Source organism: Mixophyes fleayi, chromosome 6 (assembly GCF_038048845.1).
Source record: "Mixophyes fleayi isolate aMixFle1 chromosome 6, aMixFle1.hap1, whole genome shotgun sequence".
In the NCBI taxonomy this organism is placed as follows: domain Eukaryota; kingdom Metazoa; phylum Chordata; class Amphibia; order Anura; family Limnodynastidae; genus Mixophyes; species Mixophyes fleayi.
Window position 1 is genome coordinate 196,240,182 of NC_134407.1, and position 18,671 is coordinate 196,258,852.

General features: G+C 41.2%; 1 protein-coding gene across 1 annotated transcript in view; it reads right to left on the reverse strand.

The window, feature by feature from the left end:
* The window catches only part of LOC142095101 (proton channel OTOP2-like), a 28,958-nt gene that overhangs the window by 6,894 nt on the left and 3,393 nt on the right, over positions 1–18,671 (reverse strand). Inside the window, exon 2 of the mRNA XM_075177883.1 lies at positions 6,705–7,171. Within this exon, the coding sequence (XP_075033984.1) occupies positions 6,705–7,155 (451 nt within the window). The 5' untranslated portion in view covers positions 7,156–7,171. The remainder of the gene's footprint in view (positions 1–6,704; positions 7,172–18,671) is intronic.

Below are 18,671 nucleotides of genomic sequence, written 5' to 3' on the forward strand. Positions count from 1 at the left end.
GTTTGCCCCTGTCCAATATGTATTTGCCCCAAATACTGCGGCCTGAGACAGTTGCCTCAGTTTCCATTGTTATGGCTCACTCCTGTGCCTCAATGACTATACTGTACTTGACTCTACAGGAGTCTCTCACAATGCTTAACAAAATATAAGCAAAGCGTACATGACATACGGAATCATAGATCCAGTATACAATAACTGCCAACATTTTAATGTCATTTTCTGCAGTAGAGGTGGAAACACCTCAAAATTGTGCTGTTTAAATAGACAAATGTGCACTATATTACCCACTATGTTATGTTTACTGAACTTGATTCTACTGTATTAAAAAATCTTCAATACATTACGTTACAGAGGCCAGAGAATAAAAATAGAATTACATCCAATATACAGGATAATAAGAATTATACCGTACCAGGGGCAAATCTTTAAATCGTGAGATTGTTTATGGACATTTTGCAAATAGTGACTACATCTGCAAAGATTGGTGTAGGGATATTGGTTCAGCTCATGTTTTGAAGAAAATAACATACCCCTTTCTGTAACCTGTATGGATATTTGAAGTCACCTGTACCTGAGGCCTTATGCCCTTGTATGATTATGAAATAACTTGATGAACTTGTGACATTTTCAAACCTTGCCAACTATATAACTTCAACTATGTTTATAATCCAGAATTTGAGCTGCTGTATTTAATTTGCATACTCTATACTAGGCATACTTGCCCACTCTCCCGGAAGTAGGTCTCCTGGACTCCCGGGAGAGCAGGCAACTCTTCCCTATCCTGTAATTCAGCAGCCAAAATGACGCGATTCGTAGTGAATCGCGTCATTTTGCCCCCCCCCTCAACAAAATGGCGTATTCGTCACGGGGGCAAGGCCAAAATGACGCAATTGACCACACACTGCCCCCTCCAGCCCCCTATCCAGCATCTCCAAGATGCCTTTAACTCAAAGTAGGCAAGTATGATATTATGTTGTAGGGACTTTTGTAAATATATCTGACGCATACTTGCCAACTCTCCCGGAATGTCCGGGATACTCACGCATTTCGCGTGAGTCTCACGGACTCCCGGGAGAGTGTGGCAATCTCCTGCATCTGCCCTCTTCCTAGTGAAGTGGGCAGATTTAGGCACAAAACGCAGCGATTCCTGGTGAATCGTGCCGTTTGTCCCCACCCCCTGCTGTAAAATGACGCACATTTTGGAGCCCCCCCCCCCCATCACGCCCACCTCCCCCCGGCAGGCTCCCGGAAGCCAATTTTAGAGAGTTGGCAAGTATGATCTAAGGCTGACTGCTATGATGAGACTTGGGTTACAAATCATACAACTTCTGAAAAGGAGCAAGAAAGACACTGCTAAATGTGGACAAAAATTAAATAATTTCAGAAGACAATCAGGAGACAAGCCTAGACATGTAATGAAGTATTACAGAAGCACATGGGTGAATTGCCTCACAGTCTGCCAAACCAGATAGCACTTGCTTTACAAAGGTGTCCAGCTAACTAACCTGTGACACACTGTACTGACACAGAAACACATACACACCATATAGTTATATATGTACTTTCCAGTCTGCTCTTCCTTATATTCAGCTGCCTGCACCACACTCCTATAATCTCCGTCTGCTCAGACTGCTAGCTCTTGGCTCAGGCTCCTGCTCTTTGTGCTGTGCATCCTATGTCTGTTTGTTTGGGCTGTTCAGAATCTTCTAAATTATATGTTCTATATGGTTGTTCTGAAATTGGTTCACATACATGCCTGCGGTCTTTATTATGCAAAATGCAGCATGAGTATTTGTTAATTACAGAGCAGCATGGGTATTGTTGAATATCCGGGAGACTCCCCAATGTCTAGGAGTCTCCCTGGAGAGCAGCACAGCCTCCCGCATCCACCCGCTTCTACCTGCTTCCCTAATGAATTGCAGCATTGCGCAGCTTTGAAGAAGAAGCGATTCGCATGGTCATGCCCCCCACTCCCTAAGTGGAGATATAAAAATTTGGCAAGTATGAGCCTGGGTGAATTATGTCTCTGTCTGTATGTGTTTTGAGTACCCCATGTATGTGTGTATGTGATGTGCTCCAGCAGGCCTGTCTCTACCCGCTGTGCACCCGGGGGCCTGTCTGAGTGCGTAAACCGCATGTGCATGTCTGTCTGTGCTGTGTACCCCACGTCTGTCTGTATGTGCACTGCATGTGGGTCTGTATGAGCCAGGCACCCTATGTCTATAGGTATGTGCTGTGTACCCCATGTCTGTCTGTATGTGCACTGCATGTGGGTCTGTATGAGCCAGGCACCCTATGTCTATGGGTATGTGCTGTGTACCCCACATCTGTCTTTATGTGTACTATATGTGGGTCTGTATAAGCCAGGCACCCTATGTCTATAGGTATGTGCTGTGTACCCCACGCCTGTCTGTATGTGCACTGTATGTGGGTCTGTATGAGCCGGGCACCCTATGTCTATAGGTATGTGCTGTGTACCCCACGCCTGTCTGTATGTGCACTGTATGTGGGTCTGTATGAGCCGGGCACCCTATGTCTATAGGTATGTGCTGTGTACCCCACGTCTGTCTGTATGTGTACTATATGTGGGTCTGTATAAGCCAGGCACCCTATGTCTATAGGTATGTGCTGTGTACCCCACGCCTGTCTGTATGTGCACTGTATGTGGGTCTGTATGAGCCGGGCACCCTATGTCTATAGGTATGTGTCAGGGGCGGATTGGCCATAGACCTTACAGGGAAGTTTCCCGGTAGGCCAATGGCCTAACGAGGCCACCTCAGATTTTCCCGGGGGGCGCGTTTAGATGCGGTGGGGGGAGGCACTTACAGGTAAGCAATCTAAAATATTGGTGTTCAGTGGGCAGCAACAGGCTATGTCTATAGGTATGTGCTGTGTACCCCACGCCTGTCTGTATGTGCACTGTATGTGGGTCTGTATGAGCCAGGCACCCTATATCTATAGGTATGTGCTGTGTACCCCACGCCTGTCTGTATGTGCACTGTATGTGTGTCTGTATGAGCCGGGCACCCTATGTCTATAGGTATGTGCTGTGTACCCCACGTCTGTCTGTATGTGTACTGTATGTGGGTCTGTATGAGCCAGGCACCCTATATCTATAGGTATGTGCTGTGTACCCCACATCTGTCTGTATGTGTACTGTATGTGGGTCTGTATGAGCCAAGCACCCTATGTCTATAGGTATGTGCTGTGTACCCCACGTCTGTCTGTATGTGCTCTGTATGTGGGTCTGTATGAGCCAGGCACCCTATGTCTATAGGTATGTGCTGTGTACCCCACGTCTGTCTGTATGTGTACTGTATGTGGGTCTGTATGAGCCGGGCACCCTATGTCTATAGGTATGTGCTGTGTACCCCACGTCTGTCTGTATGTGTACTGTATGTGGGTCTGTATGAGCCAAGCACCCTATGTCTATAGGTATGTGCTGTGTACCCCACATCTGTCTGTATGTGCACTGTATGTGGGTCTGTATGAGCCAAGCACCCTATGTCTATAGGTATGTGCTGTGTACCCCACGCCTGTCTGTATGTGCTCTGTATGTGGGTCTGTATGAGCCAAGCACCCTATGTCTATAGGTATGTGCTGTGTACCCCACGCCTGTCTGTATGTGCTCTGTATGTGGGTCTGTATGAGCCGGGCACCCTATGTCTATAGGTATGTGCTGTGTACCCCACGTCTGTCTGTATGTGTACTGTATGTGGGTCTGTATGAGCCGGGCACCCTATGTCTATAGGTATGTGCTGTGTACCCCACGTCTGTCTGTATGTGTACTGTATGTGGGTCTGTATGAGCCAGGCACCCTATATCTATAGGTATGTGCTGTGTACCCCACGCCTGTCTGTATGTGCACTGTATGTGGGTCTGTATGAGCCAGGCACCCTATGTCTATAGGTATGTGCTGTGTACCCCACGACTGTCTGTATGTGCACTGCATGTGGGTCTGTATGAGCCGGGCACCCTATGTCTATAGGTATGTACTGTGTACCCCACGCCTGTCTGTATGTGCACTGTATGTGTGTCTGTATGAGCCGGGCACCCTATGTCTATAGGTATGTGCTGTGTACCCCACGTCTGTCTGTGTGCACTGCATGTGGGTCTGTATGAGCCGGGCACCCTATGTCTATAGGTATGTGTCAGGGGCGGATTGGCCATAGACCTTACAGGGAAGTTTCCTGGTAGGCCAATGGCCTAACGAGGCCACCTGGAGGCCACCTCAGATTTTCCCGGGGGGCGCGTTTGGATGCGGTGGGGGGAGGCACTTACAGGTAAGCAATCTAAAATATTGGTGTTCAGTGGGCAGCAACAGGCAGCCAATTGCTAGGCTCCCATGGTGCTGTTCGGCAGACAGGAAGTCTGACTTCACTTCCTGTCTGTCTGATGTGAGAAGAGACGCTGCTCAGAGCAACTGAAGGTAAGTGAGGGGGGCTTAGTATACTATACTAAGGGGGGGTCCTATACTATACTAAGGGGGACTACCTATACTATGCTATACTAAGGGGGACTACCTATACTATACTAAGGGGGGGCTGCCTATACTATACTAAGGGGAGCTACCTATACTATACTAAGGGGAGCTACCTATACTATACTATACTATACTATACTAAGGGGGGCAAACTATACTATACTAAGGGGGCTACCTATACTATACTATACTATACTAAGGGGGGCAAACTATACTATACTAAGGGGGGCAACCTATACTATACTAAGAGGGGGCTGCCTATAGTATACTATACTATACTAAGGGGGGCAAACTATACTATACTAAGGGGGGCAACCTATACTATACTATACTAAGAGGGGGCTGCCTATAGTATACTATACATTTGCCCTGCATGGCTTTAGAGATGACCCACTGTGTGTAAAGTAATCACATCTAGGTTTTCCTAAATGCTACTACAACCAAATTCCTGTAGTTCTAAATCCCGCCTACTTTTGTGTTGGCCCCACCTACAGTTATTTTGGTCCTGCCGACATGAGGCCACTTCAATAATTTTTTCCAGGGCCACTTTAAGTTCCCAATCCGCCCCTGGTATGTGCTGTGTACCCCACGCCTGTCTGTATGTGCACTGCATGTGGGTCTGTATGAGCCGGGCACCCTATATCTATAGGTATGTGCTGTGTATCCACATGCCTCTCTTTTTTTTTTCTTTTTTAAATACTGATTATTGGTAACATCACCAGTGATACAACAGAAGTGATCACAAACATACCAGACATGGTTATAAACTGGCAGACAGAGGGCAAGTAATTTAGTGCAAATTTGCTGATAGGGCCCACAACAAACTTAGTGAAAGAGAAGAAGGTGCACATCTTTAAATTAATGAAACGTGTACAAGTAAATGAAATCTTTTGAGAAGGCAGCCAAGGACAACTGGGATCAATGTGTATGTGCAAAGGAAAGAAAAACGTTATCCGGCACTCAGAAACAAACAATATATAAGTCACTATGGACCTGAGTCATTAAGGAGAGAACAACAAAAGGAGTAAGTTTGCTCCTGGACAAACCATGTTACCATGGAAGTACAAAGCTGCTCTTATTTTATGCTTTACTCTGCTTAATGACTCAGGCCCTATATGTCAGCATATACATAAAGGAGATATTGTTTGTTTTTGTATATTTTTTGTTTTTGCGCATCAGACAACACTTTTCTTTTGTTTCTACAATAGACTTACCCTGGGAATGCACATACCAAAATAAAAGTGACTTTCTGGAGATCACCAGTAGTGATGCACTTTCTAATATGAATTAGGAAAAGAAGGTGAAAAAAAAAAGAGTAAAAGAAACGGAGGTGGGGTGGGGGAGTAGAAAGGAAGAGGGTAAGAGGGAGAGGAGGAAGGCAGAGGGTAGGAAAGGACATAGATGAAGGAGAGGGGGAGTCCAAGCAAAATTATGAAGAGCATTAAGGGGATAGAGCGGCAGTGGGTAGGTTCTGCTTTTGACAGAGGGCTGTCTAATAATGGAGTAGTGGTTGGTTATGGTAAGTAGCCCAGGGGGCCCAAACCATGTGGAAGGAAATGGAGCAGCCCCTTAGGATGCTAGTGATATGTTCCATCTGGTGAATGTTCCACACCCGGCTGCAGACCACACAGAGTGACGGCGGAGAGGGGTTTTACCAACCTGGCATGTCGCCGCACTCTGTCTGAATAGTCTGTGGGAGTGGGAAAGGAGAACAGGGATAGGCAAAGGGAGAAGCACATGTTTGGGGTCAGAGGGAATAGAGACGCCCAGAACAGAAGAGGCGAAGGAGAGGACAGCGGACCAGAAGGGACGAATCCTGGCAAAGCTCCACCATACATGCAGGAAAGTGCCACACATGTGCTGTGTACCCATAGCTGCCTGCGTTTGTAAACCTCATGTCTGTCTGTCCACTCTGGGACCCCCCTGACTGTCAATCCAAACGCATACACTTTTTTAATTAAAATTAAAACAAAAGACATTTTTGTAATATTGCAATTTACATAATGTTTAAAAAAAAGTGAAACACATTCTTGCACACAACGTCCAAATTTCACTTTTACACTTGGCCAGTTTTGCTACTTTTATTATAAAGTTATTATAAAGATAATTTCTACAGCACTACAACTAACAGTATTGCTAATGTTAGATTATGAATACTTAAGTAGCACGTTTTATTTTTTTTTTTGACTATTTTATCTTTTGCATTTTTGTGCCTGGTTACCTCTGAGCCACACGGGTCCTGCGTGTGAGTCTTTGTAGAGGACAGCGTTCTTTCGGCAGGAGAAGTAGAACTGGAATATCATCCAGAAAGTGGAGAGCAGCATGAGGATAACTAGAAAAACAAGGACATCTGTGTCCTTCACCGTGACATCTTCTAGGGAACCGCTGCTCACGAGGACACAGGCAACCAGACCAACGTTAATGGCCAGCAACGCAGAGAGCAAGCGACCTCCCTTCTTCCAGACATCGGAGTGAACTGGTGGGCTACCAGCCACGTGATTTAGGGTAGGCATGTCCACCTGAACGACTGCAATTGGCAAAGTTGTGGCATCTGCTGGAGGAGAAGGAAGGGACACTGGTTCTTCATGAACTGTATTAGGCACATTAATATCTTGACTTTGGCCTATGTGAGGCACCTCCAGTTCTTGTTGGGCAGTTTCCGTGTTGCCCATCTTCCACTGATCAGTCCTGGAAAAAGAACAAAAAAAAAGCTTAATCTACGTCCCTTCATCAGGTCATGTGTTTAGGGTATTGGCCAATGACGTGGAGATTCCATATCACCGTTATTAACTGTGAAGTTCTAAAGAGATTTATGTCAGGTTAATTCCATCTTAATGGTGAGTTTCTCTTATTTCACCTCACGACACCCTATACAAAACCTTTGTTGGCACGGTTCCATCAGAGGAAAGGGAGGAAGGAAGGGGTTAACTCTGCGGGAACAGCTGTAGCAAGTTTTAATTAACAGAGCCCAAGTCATCTAATTTAAATGCAAATATGTTCAATAAATCCCTTGCAGAATTCAGAAAGGTCGCAGGTCAGAACTCTCAGCTCTTTTCAGATACCTAGAATGTCATAGCAGAATTTCTTGGTAGACCATCAATGGCAGTTTCATGAATAACAAAAGCTCGGAGACCTTTGGCCTTTGATTGATCATTGCATTTGTCATATGGGGTCTGGAAGGGTCTTTTCCATTCCCTTGTTGTATTTCAGACCAACTACACCAACTCTCTTAGGAATATCTGTGATGACTTCAGCTCAATACTCGTACTGGGAGAAATCTCTGTCGGAGTCAAAAATAATATTTCTAATATACTTTAACACAGAGGAATATAATTTTAATTGACTCAAAACAATGGAAAGTAAGCCACAAATTGCAGTTATTTCTTACAATGGTCAATTTCATGAGCTATAGGGACATTTATTTGTATGGGACAATATCTAAATTTTACTATAGCCACTGTCATTTACTGCCTTGCTATTGTCCCTCGTTTGCTTCTATTAGAATCTTAATCTGAGATTCCCATTACGTGTCTATAAATACCACCCTTTCTTACCTACTGAGTCTGAAGCACAGTAAAATAACTGTAGGTCGTTATTTTCACTCATGACAATAATCCAGGTGCATCCAGGTGAAAATCTATTAATACTCGGAGCAACCAATCAGCTGTTTCATTGTCTAAGGCTGGTTACACAGTACAGTGTTTTCAGCCTAGCATAGGACCAATCACACGATAAATGATCCTGCGGCCCGAAATCACACTAGTGTGTACGCTCCAACGATGAACGATTATCGTTCCAAAGCCCATCGTAATGTTTCATTTGAATTTCAAACTGAGCTAAAAATCTCGTTCAACGTTGGAACAATGTTGTTCCAATTCTGCAGTGTGCACATAGTACCAGTAGTGACCATAGATCTCTATAGAGTGCACAAAGTCACGATCTTTACAACCGAAGGTTATGACAGATGAAGAGCACAGATCTGAAGGTAAATCGTGTAAAACGTGTATAGTGTGTACATGTGAATCCTCATGCTGATCAGGACTTTTCATTTTTCAGTAGTTGGTAAAATCGTTAACAATATCGCATCAGGAGAAATTTTCTGTAGTGTGTACTCAGCCTTGCCCACAGTCTGAAGCACAAAAATCAACTGTAGTTATTTTCCCTGATGACAATAATGCAGGTGCATCAGGAGTCCGAATTCTAGATAAACCCTTCCGAGCCATTTTTCACTGATGAGGTGCATATCTTCTAATACCCAGGGCAACCAATCAGCTGTTTCATTGTCAAACTCGTACTATATCAATCAGAGCTAATGACTTTGTTAGCACATATCCCCATTTCTGAATTAAATAGACTGTCTGTCTGTCTGTCTTCAGCATTAACCTCTATCTTATCCTAAATATTATTCAAGTGTATTGTGAATTATAGTTCTTTTTGTATTTGTAGCTGTCATATATATTTGTGCTGCAAATTATTTTGATAAATATTGACTGTGTTTAACCAAATTGAATTACTAGAATTAGAATTATTAGAATTAGAATTATTACTTGAATTAGGGGCAGCACGGTGGCTAAGTGGTTAGCACTTCTGCCTCACAGCACTGGGGTCATGAGTTCAATTCCCAACCATGGCCTTATCTGTGAGGTGTTTGTATGTTCTCCCCGTGTTTGCGCGGGTTTCCTCTGGGTGCTCTGGTTTCCTCCCATACTCCAAAAATCATACTGGTAGGTTAATTGGCTGCTAACAAATTGACCTAGTGTGTGTGTGTGTGTGTAAGTGTTAGGGATTTTAGACTGTAAGCTCCAATGGGGGCAGGGACTGATGTGAGTGAGTTCTCTACAGCGCTGCGGAATTAGTGGCGCTATATAAATAAATGGTGATGATGATGATGATGATGAATTACTAGTCAGCCTCATATGGTATAATTTACACTTCTACGGGACTGCAGAACAATTCCGAGCGCTGTGTCTCTGGAACAGTCAGCGGAGACAGATCAAAGTGATGTTCTGGTCGGAATCTCCTCTCATTTATTCTTGCGCACCCATAGAGGTGCACAGAGAAATAAGCGGAAATTCCTTACCGTAACCGGCGACACCTTAATCTGCCCCTTAATGTATGAAAATGCTACAATCATGGAAAATGTTGTTACAAAATGATTTAATCTTTAATACCAGCATTCTGGTCTTCAGTAATGAATTTCAAATAGAATGTGGAAAGCGATTAGTTGACTAACTTTAGACTACGAAATACTGGTAATGTTATAACATGGTTACAAACAGATCTAATTTTAAAAGTGTTATAGATTTTTTCCTAAGGTTAAAATTAAAACCAGTATAGGGAATTTCATTGGATTGTAAAATAGTATAACATAACGGTTTCTAGAACTACTCTCCTGTCATTGCTATCAAACAGTTTATAAATGCTTCTGGTTATTTAAATAATGTGGAAAAAGTCACCTTTAAATAAATGTCTTGTTCTATATATGCTGGGTGAGCCAACACAAGGTATACTAAACACTGTTCCCCAAATAGAAAGATTACAATGTAAGAAATGACAAGATAGCATTTTAAAGTTTCTTGGGAGCACAGCACAGGACAATACATTTCCATAATCTTGAGAACTCTTGTGCTGGTTATTCACTATGGGGCATATTTATGAAGGAATAAAAAAGTCTATCTGTTTATATAGCGCCACTAATTCCGCAGCGCTGTACAGAGAACTCACTCACATCAGTCCCTGCCCCATTGGGGCTTACAGTCTAAATTCCCTAACATACACAGACTAGGGTCAATTTGATATCAGCCAATTAACCTACCAGTATGTTTTTGGAGTGTGGGAGGAAACCCGCGCAAACACGGGGAGAACATACAAACTCCACACAGATAAGGCCATGGTCAAGAATCAAACTCATGACCCCAGTGCTGTAAGGCAGAAGTGTTAACCACTGAGCCAACGTGCTGCCCACTATTTTTCAATTTCGATTTTCTCCACCATTTGTCGCACCAAAAACTTAATTTCACATAGTTAAGAGCCATTGAAAATGTCTTTGACAAAATCAAATGAAAATGTAAAATTTCTCAGTGGAATCCTGCATCAACAGATTTTTTTCAAGTACCCCAATGGTGTAAAATCTGTTATTGACTGCATAAACCAAGGGAAAACCAGTGGAACAGTGAAAATGGGGGGGCAGCACCTATTTAAAAATCAAAAAAGTCTAAAAGAAAAATAAATGATTATTTGACATTTTCAACAACAAAATGCACAATTAATAAAAAAAAAATACAAACAATAAATAATGGAAACCTTCTGAATGGAAAACATCTTCCATTCTACTATGCAAATTTCTGCAGTGACTAATCTCATTTCCCAATCCTCCAGTGACGTAAGAAGGTAGTTTTTATGGGGAAAAAAATTGGTTGCAAGTGTCGTGTTAGGTGGTTTTATAAGTAGGTTGAAATAAATTAAATCAAGGATGAGGCAATATTTTGGCAAAACCCTGTTCGGTATTTGCAAATTACATAGAAATACACTTTTTAATTAGGTGAATAATGGCACCAATTAAATCTATTATAAACAAACCCGGTGATCAAAGTGTAGATTTAGAAGTGGTGGTATGTAAATTTAGAAGGGAAAGTATGTAAATTTAGAAGTGGCGGTATTTAAGTTTATAATTGACTGTATGGAAAATGTAAGTAAATGGAATTTGACAGTTTTACAATGAAGGCAGTAGAAGTAGTGATGGTATGGCATATGACCGTATACCATCCCATTTTGACCACTGAACCTTTGCACATGACAGTATACCAGCCCATTTTGACCACTGAACCTTTGACTCACTTTGCAGCAACTATTTAAGCAAATATCTCCTTCACTTTTACTACTAAATAACAGGTGCTGGTGTACCTCAATATAAGCACAGACAGGTTACTAGCACCCCTTGCAGATAATGTGCTTGAAAGTTGCAGCCTAAAAAAAAACGCTTAAAAGCTACATATTGGCCAATTGTTGCCCACACATTGGCACATTTGGCATAGCCATCAAAAGACTGGGTTTATGTCCAATTTGGCCACACACATGGTGGGTTTAAATTGCACAGATATTGTTGCTTGTTGATCAAACTGGATTAATAGGTCTCGTGGCATGCGGCTAATTGAATTTTCAAGCATGCCTGTTCAAATTTGAATGGGGTATGCTGGTTGTTTTGGCGCCAAATGGGGAAAATTGTAGAAAACTAATCATAATGTCACATCCGACCATGGCCTTATTTGTGTGGAGTTTGTATGTTTTCTCCGTGTTCGCGTGGTTTTTCTTCCAGGTGCTCCAGTTTCCTCCCACATTCCAAAAACATACTGGTAGGTTAATTGGCTGCTATTAAATTGACCCTAGTCACTCTGTCTGTGTGGGTGTGGGTGTTAGGGAATTTAGACTGTAAGCTCCATTGGGGTTCCTTAGTAAACTGCCTAGGGCTGGATCACTGGGCTACCTGCATTTTTCCTCCTTTAAAATGTTCCTAATAGGCAGCTGAGTCCAGCCCCCCACCCCGGGATAAAATTGGCCAGCTTGCCCCTGATCTTAGCACATCAAAGTTTGTGTTATGTATTGGATAAATAATCATCACCAGTTCCACAGTGCTGAACTCCCTCACATCAGTCCCTGCCCCAATGTAGCTTTCAGTCTAAGTTTCCTAACACACACACAGACACAGACTGAGACAGACTAGAGTCAATTTAATAGCAGCCAATTAACCTACCAGTGTGTTTTTGGAGTGTGGGAAGAAACCGGAACACCTGAAGGAAACCCACGCAAACACGTGGAGAACATACAAACTCCACACAGATAAGGCACTGTGAGGCAGAAGTGCTAACCACTGAGCCACCGCACTGCCCATGATAATGAGAAATGGCTGGGAAATCTCCAATATGCTTAAGGAGGAGAAGGAAGTACGTCTGGAGATTGCACATTACGTTTAATAGACAATTAAGAAATATATGCTAGTGCCAATCAGGAAGCAACCTGACAATCACAACAAAACAATGGAAGGAAAATAATGTGTTCGTGTTGGGAGTGATTCAGCAGCATTTCACCTTGTCATAAAATAAATACAAAATAAAATAAATAAATATATATATATATATATATATATATATATATATTAGTTTATATATTTATATATAAATATATAAACTTTATAATTAATACAAATAAATTAACAGCCACTTTGTGCTGTTTGCAATAACAATTCTGAGGATGCTCACATACAATGTAATGTTTATGATTTTCTGTGATCTAATAAATCACACTGTTTCTCTGTATAATGTCCTTTTAGCTAAATATTAGCTAAAAATAAGTTAGCATGAAAGGATAACCACCATAATTCACGTATGATAGTAAAGTGTATATTTATTTATTTTATTTTTACTGCCATCTATTCTGTTGGGTTTAGGAAGCAACGGTGTTTGATCTTTTGTATAGTGATTGACATAATTTGTGTCAGTCATTTCAGAGGGCAGTAGCCAAGGTAATGAATGAGTGATTTGTCTTTTCTGCCGACTAAATCAAGAAAAGTCACCATAAAACCATTCCACAAGGTCCTCAACAATTGCATTTCTGATTCACTTTGACGAGAATTTTAAATTAACATTTGCAATCCATGTTGGGAAGTGAGGTCCTGGTCTCTGTGATGACTATAGTTAAATATGTGGTATGTTCTCACTGTACCTTTGTAACAATCGTAAACTAAAAACCATGCACACACTTCTGTTACCAATACGTATGTAACTGCAGAGCACTCAAACCAGTGATGAGCAACTGGTGGCCCAAGGGCCACATGCGGCCCTCCAAGCCTACACCTATGGCCCCCAGCTCCGTCCTGTTCTATTATCAGATTTGTTTGTTCAGCTTGTAACAGTCGTTTAAACTGCCTGCTGATATGTTATTAAAGATAGGTGTCTCTTTCTTTCATGAAATATAAAAGTATCATCATGTGACATTATTTTTGCAAATGTTGGTCTATCAGAAGGATACATTTTTGTACAAATTTAAGTTTTATTGCTAGTTTCATTCACTGCTTTAATTCTGCCCAGCAGCAAAGTAAAAGGAGTTGAAGTTGTGACCTGGTCTGGGATCCTCATATGCAACGGGTTCTAGCCAGGGCTGAAGTGTAACTGGGAACATCACCTGAACCCACAGCAGATGTGTCTACCCAACGTTGTACAGTATAGCGCGGGCAGGCTTTAGGAAGAAGATAAGGCAGGACTGCAGAAGATTTCAGGGGAGATAATAAAACCGGCTTAAGGAGACATTGAATGAAGCAGAAATATTAAAGTAGATTTGGGGGAAGCATTCGGATATGCATGTGGGACACATTGGGGCAGGCATATGGAGATATTCAAGCACACATGGGGAGACAATGGTACAGGCATAGAGAGAGACAGGTATTGGATAAATTAGGGTTCATATGGCGGTCCGGCAACAGTCATGGAGGAAGGCAAAGAAGGATGATCAGACGAGAGACAAGGATGGCAGACATGACAATGCAAAGGATGTGTACAGCTCCAATTCTATATAGTGATCCAGGTATCGCAACTGGCAAAATGCTTTAATTATTAGTACCACCTTGTTCAAACATTGTACTGTAAATACGGGTGACTGTCTTACTGCCTTTCATTTTATAGTCTATTTCAATGAAATTACGATTTTATCAACTATATGTTTTGTATATTTTTGATGTATTGGGTTTGTTTTATATCAATAAATGTATTATTTTATGTATTTACCGTTTGCAGCTTCCGTTTCTGCCATAGGTGTTGCATATAGTATCTATTATTGGATTGTTTAGAGCGCTGTTCATTATATTCCTTTCATATTTTTTTTTTAATTAAAATTTGATCAGAAAATATTAAAAAATGTAGACCTTAACAATTTAGACCCTAGCAATGTAGACAATTTAAGCACCATTGTTCAAATCACAAAAAAAAATAGCTGTACTAAATATGAATGTTTTTTACATTATATACCACCACTAAAGCAAATCTAAGTACAAATAATGCAATACATTATATTTATTAATTTTATTAAAATGCCATATCAGACATATTTATATATTTGTAGATATGGTACTAAATTAGGAACACTGTCCTGGTCCCAACATTGCTACAAATTTAGCCTTTGTTGACTGAGGGCTGCCATTATTATTTTATTTATTCTTTATTAACAATTATATAGCACTAGCATTCCACAGTGCTTTACAACTAGGATGGATACTGTATTCAGCTCAGTTTGTAATACTACGCAGTCTATATGTAGAGCAAAATTATCCTTTCGAGAGGACCTCTCCCAGGATCCTCACCACCACCGTTACATGAACCCTAGTGCAACCTTGAGACAACCGTACTGTGAGCTGTCAGTGCAGGACTTACATTGAGTGCTGTCAGAGAGACATGGATGGAATTCCATACTGACAGCTCACAGTACAATTGGCTTATAGCGGCATCAGGCTCAGGTAGTACAGGTAAGAGAGGCAAGACTTGTCAAAAAGTGGGCATATCCTTGAAGAGACCAAGAAGCCAGTCCACCAATGGACAAAAATCCGGTGATATGGCTTTTTCCCCCACTTCGCCCAATTAAAGAGGCTACAACACCGGCATTTGGGAGCTTATTATCAAGATACCAGTTCTGTTAACACCACCTCAGGATGTCTACTAAGGATCAAGATACCAAGATACGTATTATCAAGATACCAGATCTGTTAACACCATCTCAGGATGTCTACTAAGGATCAAGATACTTATTATCAAGATACCAGTTCTGTTAACACCATCAAAGGATGTCTACTAAGGATCAAGATATCAAGATACTTATTATCAAGATACCAGTTCTGTTAACACCATCCCAGGATGTCTACTAAGGATCAAGATACCAAGATATTTATTATCAAGATACCAGTTCTGTTAACACCTTCTCAGGATGTCTACTAAGGATTAAGATATCAAGATACGTATTATCAAGATACCAGTTCTGTTAACACCATCTCAGGATGTCTACTAAGAATCAAGATACCAAGATACGTATTATCAAGATATCGGTTTTGTTAACACCACCTCAGGATGTCTACTAAGGATCAAGATACCAAGATACTTATTATCAAGATACCAGTTCTGTTAACGCCATCACAGGATGTCTACTAAGGATCAAGATACCAAGATACTTATTATCAAGATACCGATTCTGTTAACACCATCTCAGGATGTTTACTACCATCTTTAGAATGTTTACTAAGGCTCAAATAGGGTTTAAGGTGACCATAGGTTAAAAATGGGCAGACTAGATGGGCCAAGTGGTTCTTATCTGTCGTCATATTCTCTTTTTATGTCCAATAACATAACTGCTTGGGGGGAACAATATTATAAATTGAAACAGGTAGCTGTATACCAATAGTAAGCCTAGTTCATATTTGAAGCAAAATCTTGATTTTTTTTTTTTTTTTTTTTAACCTCTTTATTTCCACACTTTATAAAAAAAAACAGCAATGCAGAACATTTCCAAAGGGAAAAAAAAACCTTGATGTTCTAAACACATTCAACAATTTCCAAATGAAGCCATCATAAACCCAATCTGCAAAGCAAACACGTATAGTCGTATAGCACATTTCCACATGTAAGATTTTGCTAAGCTGCAGTCTACGTCACCTCTGAACCATAAGACCTTTCTATGACATTTGCATTTCGCCACCAAGGATTTTGGTTACAACACAGAGACCCCGGCTTATCCTTGTCATGTTTACTGATGTGACCTTTCATGTTGGTCTAAGGATTATGCAGATAGTAAAATCATTATGTTCAATTTTTGATGTCTGTACACACTAGAGATCCAACTAAACATCTGGTTAACAGGCATTTTATTGTGATTTACTTGGGTTGTGCTGTGTTAGCTGTAATTGTAACCCTTTGAACATCCATATAATTCCCTACAGCCAGCGATAGTACTAACAACATTTATCTGAGAGATGTCAATGCCCCTGCAAGAACAGATGTCTGTTGTTTGCTTTGTATACACTTTTATATTATATATTACATTTTGTGTTATATGCTTATCACAAAAAATCTGTTGCAATGTGTCAACCAGTGGTTATGTGGACCATCCGTGTTACAAAACATAACAAATAGCCTAAACACATTTTAAAAATTTGTTCTGTAATTTTACTTGTATATATTTGTATGAAGGAGCCTGATTATGCAATTAGGGTCATTAGTCACAGTGCCTTGTGCACTTTATGATGTAAATATCATCAATGACCATCTATTTTATATCTGCAATTTCTGGATTTTCCATATGGGCAGCATCAACAGAAGGCAAGTATGATTATATGGCTGGTTAAGTATTATATATCTAGCAGAGAGAAGAAATAAGATGGCAGCACGGTGGCTAAGTGGTTAGCACTTCTGCCTTACAGCACTGGGATCATGAGCTTGATTCCTGACCATGGCCTTATCTGTAAGGAGCTTGTATGTTCTCCCTGTCTTTGCGTGGGGGTGTTCCGGTTTCCTCTCACACTCCAAAAGCATACTGGTAGGATAATTGGCTGCTAACAAAATTGACCCTAGTCTGTCTGTGTGTGTGTATGTTAGGGAATTTAGACTGTAAGCTCCAATGGAGCAGGGACTGATGTGAGTGAGTTCTCTGCGGAATCAGTGGCGCTATATAAATAAATGATGATGATGATGATGATGAAGATTATCCAACAGAGTCTACGGAGATTCCTGAGAAGCTGTGAGCCACAAAAGAAATGCTCTGGAGAGTTGTATCTTGCCCTTAGCCGTCAGTCGGAGAGCCTATAGTGGTTATTAAAAATACATGTATATTTTTATGGCAAAATACTTTCTACATTATTTCAAATACTTGTTTGTTTTATCACACAGTTGATTACATAGTACTAATGTCCCTAGGTTGTTTTGTTGAGTTTATTGAAGTTGGCCTGTTAGTGTTCTTGTAGGACAAGATGGTAACGAAGCCTATTGTGCCAGCAGCAGTCTTTAATGTGTTCGCTGTAGACCTATTCTTTAAAATGCTAAAGTAACACGTGCCAATTGGGGCAGCTTGGCACTAAATGACTTCTCTCCTGTTAGTCACTCAGTACTTTGCATCCCTAATTGTACAGCTGTGAAGAAAAGGGTTTCCCTTGGTCACACTGTGTGGAGAGAATGTTGTGCCACCTTATATCAATATGATAGTTAAGCTAGGTACACACCTATGCTATCTTAATTCATAAGCAATTTCCGTAACGCTTTCACAAGCAATTGAAAGTTCTAATGATCATGCAGATTCATGTAGACACACCTACACGATTTACCTTCAGTTCTGTAATCGTTATCTCTCATAACCATCATCAGTTATTTATATAGCGCCACTAATTCCGCAGCGCTGTAGAGAGAACTCACTCACATCAGTCCCTGCCCCATTGGAGCTTACAGTCTAAATTCCCTAACACACACACACACACACACACACACACACACCACGACAGACACGCACCAACAGACAGACTAGGGCCAATTTAGAGAGCAGCCAATTAACCTACCAGTATGTTTTTTGGAGTGTGGGAGGAAGCCGGAGCACCCGGAGGAAACCCACCTGCTGAATAGATCATGACTCTGTACACGCTCTACAGATATCTGCCTAAGCTGCTGGTCGCGGGTGCGTACACACTTCCACATTTGCCCGACCTCGTTCCATCGTTAATTGTGATTTTTAGGAACGTTATAAAACCAACTCAACAGATGCCATGTGCTTTGGTATGATAAAGCAGGATTGTGGGAGCGTACACACTCTTGCAATAACTGACCAAACGGCCGTGAATCGTGTGATCTGCATGATGATTGTATAGGTGTGTACCTAGCTTAACAGTACTCCCTCCACCACATGACACATTTTTCTATTATGTTCTAGCTATTATGTTGCCATTTGAGAACGATGTCACACGCAATAAACCTGATGACAGGTCACAGTTAAGTCCTCACAAATAGTAACTGATTTGTTTGTGTTCTTTCTTTGTATCTGTTAAATAACACTAACAAAGTACTATACAAATCAGATTTGTTATCTCTGTTGGACAAAGAACTACAGTGCCACAGCTTAGTGTATTAACACTTCCATTAACATGAGCACCTCAAATTAGTACAAGCATGGCTGC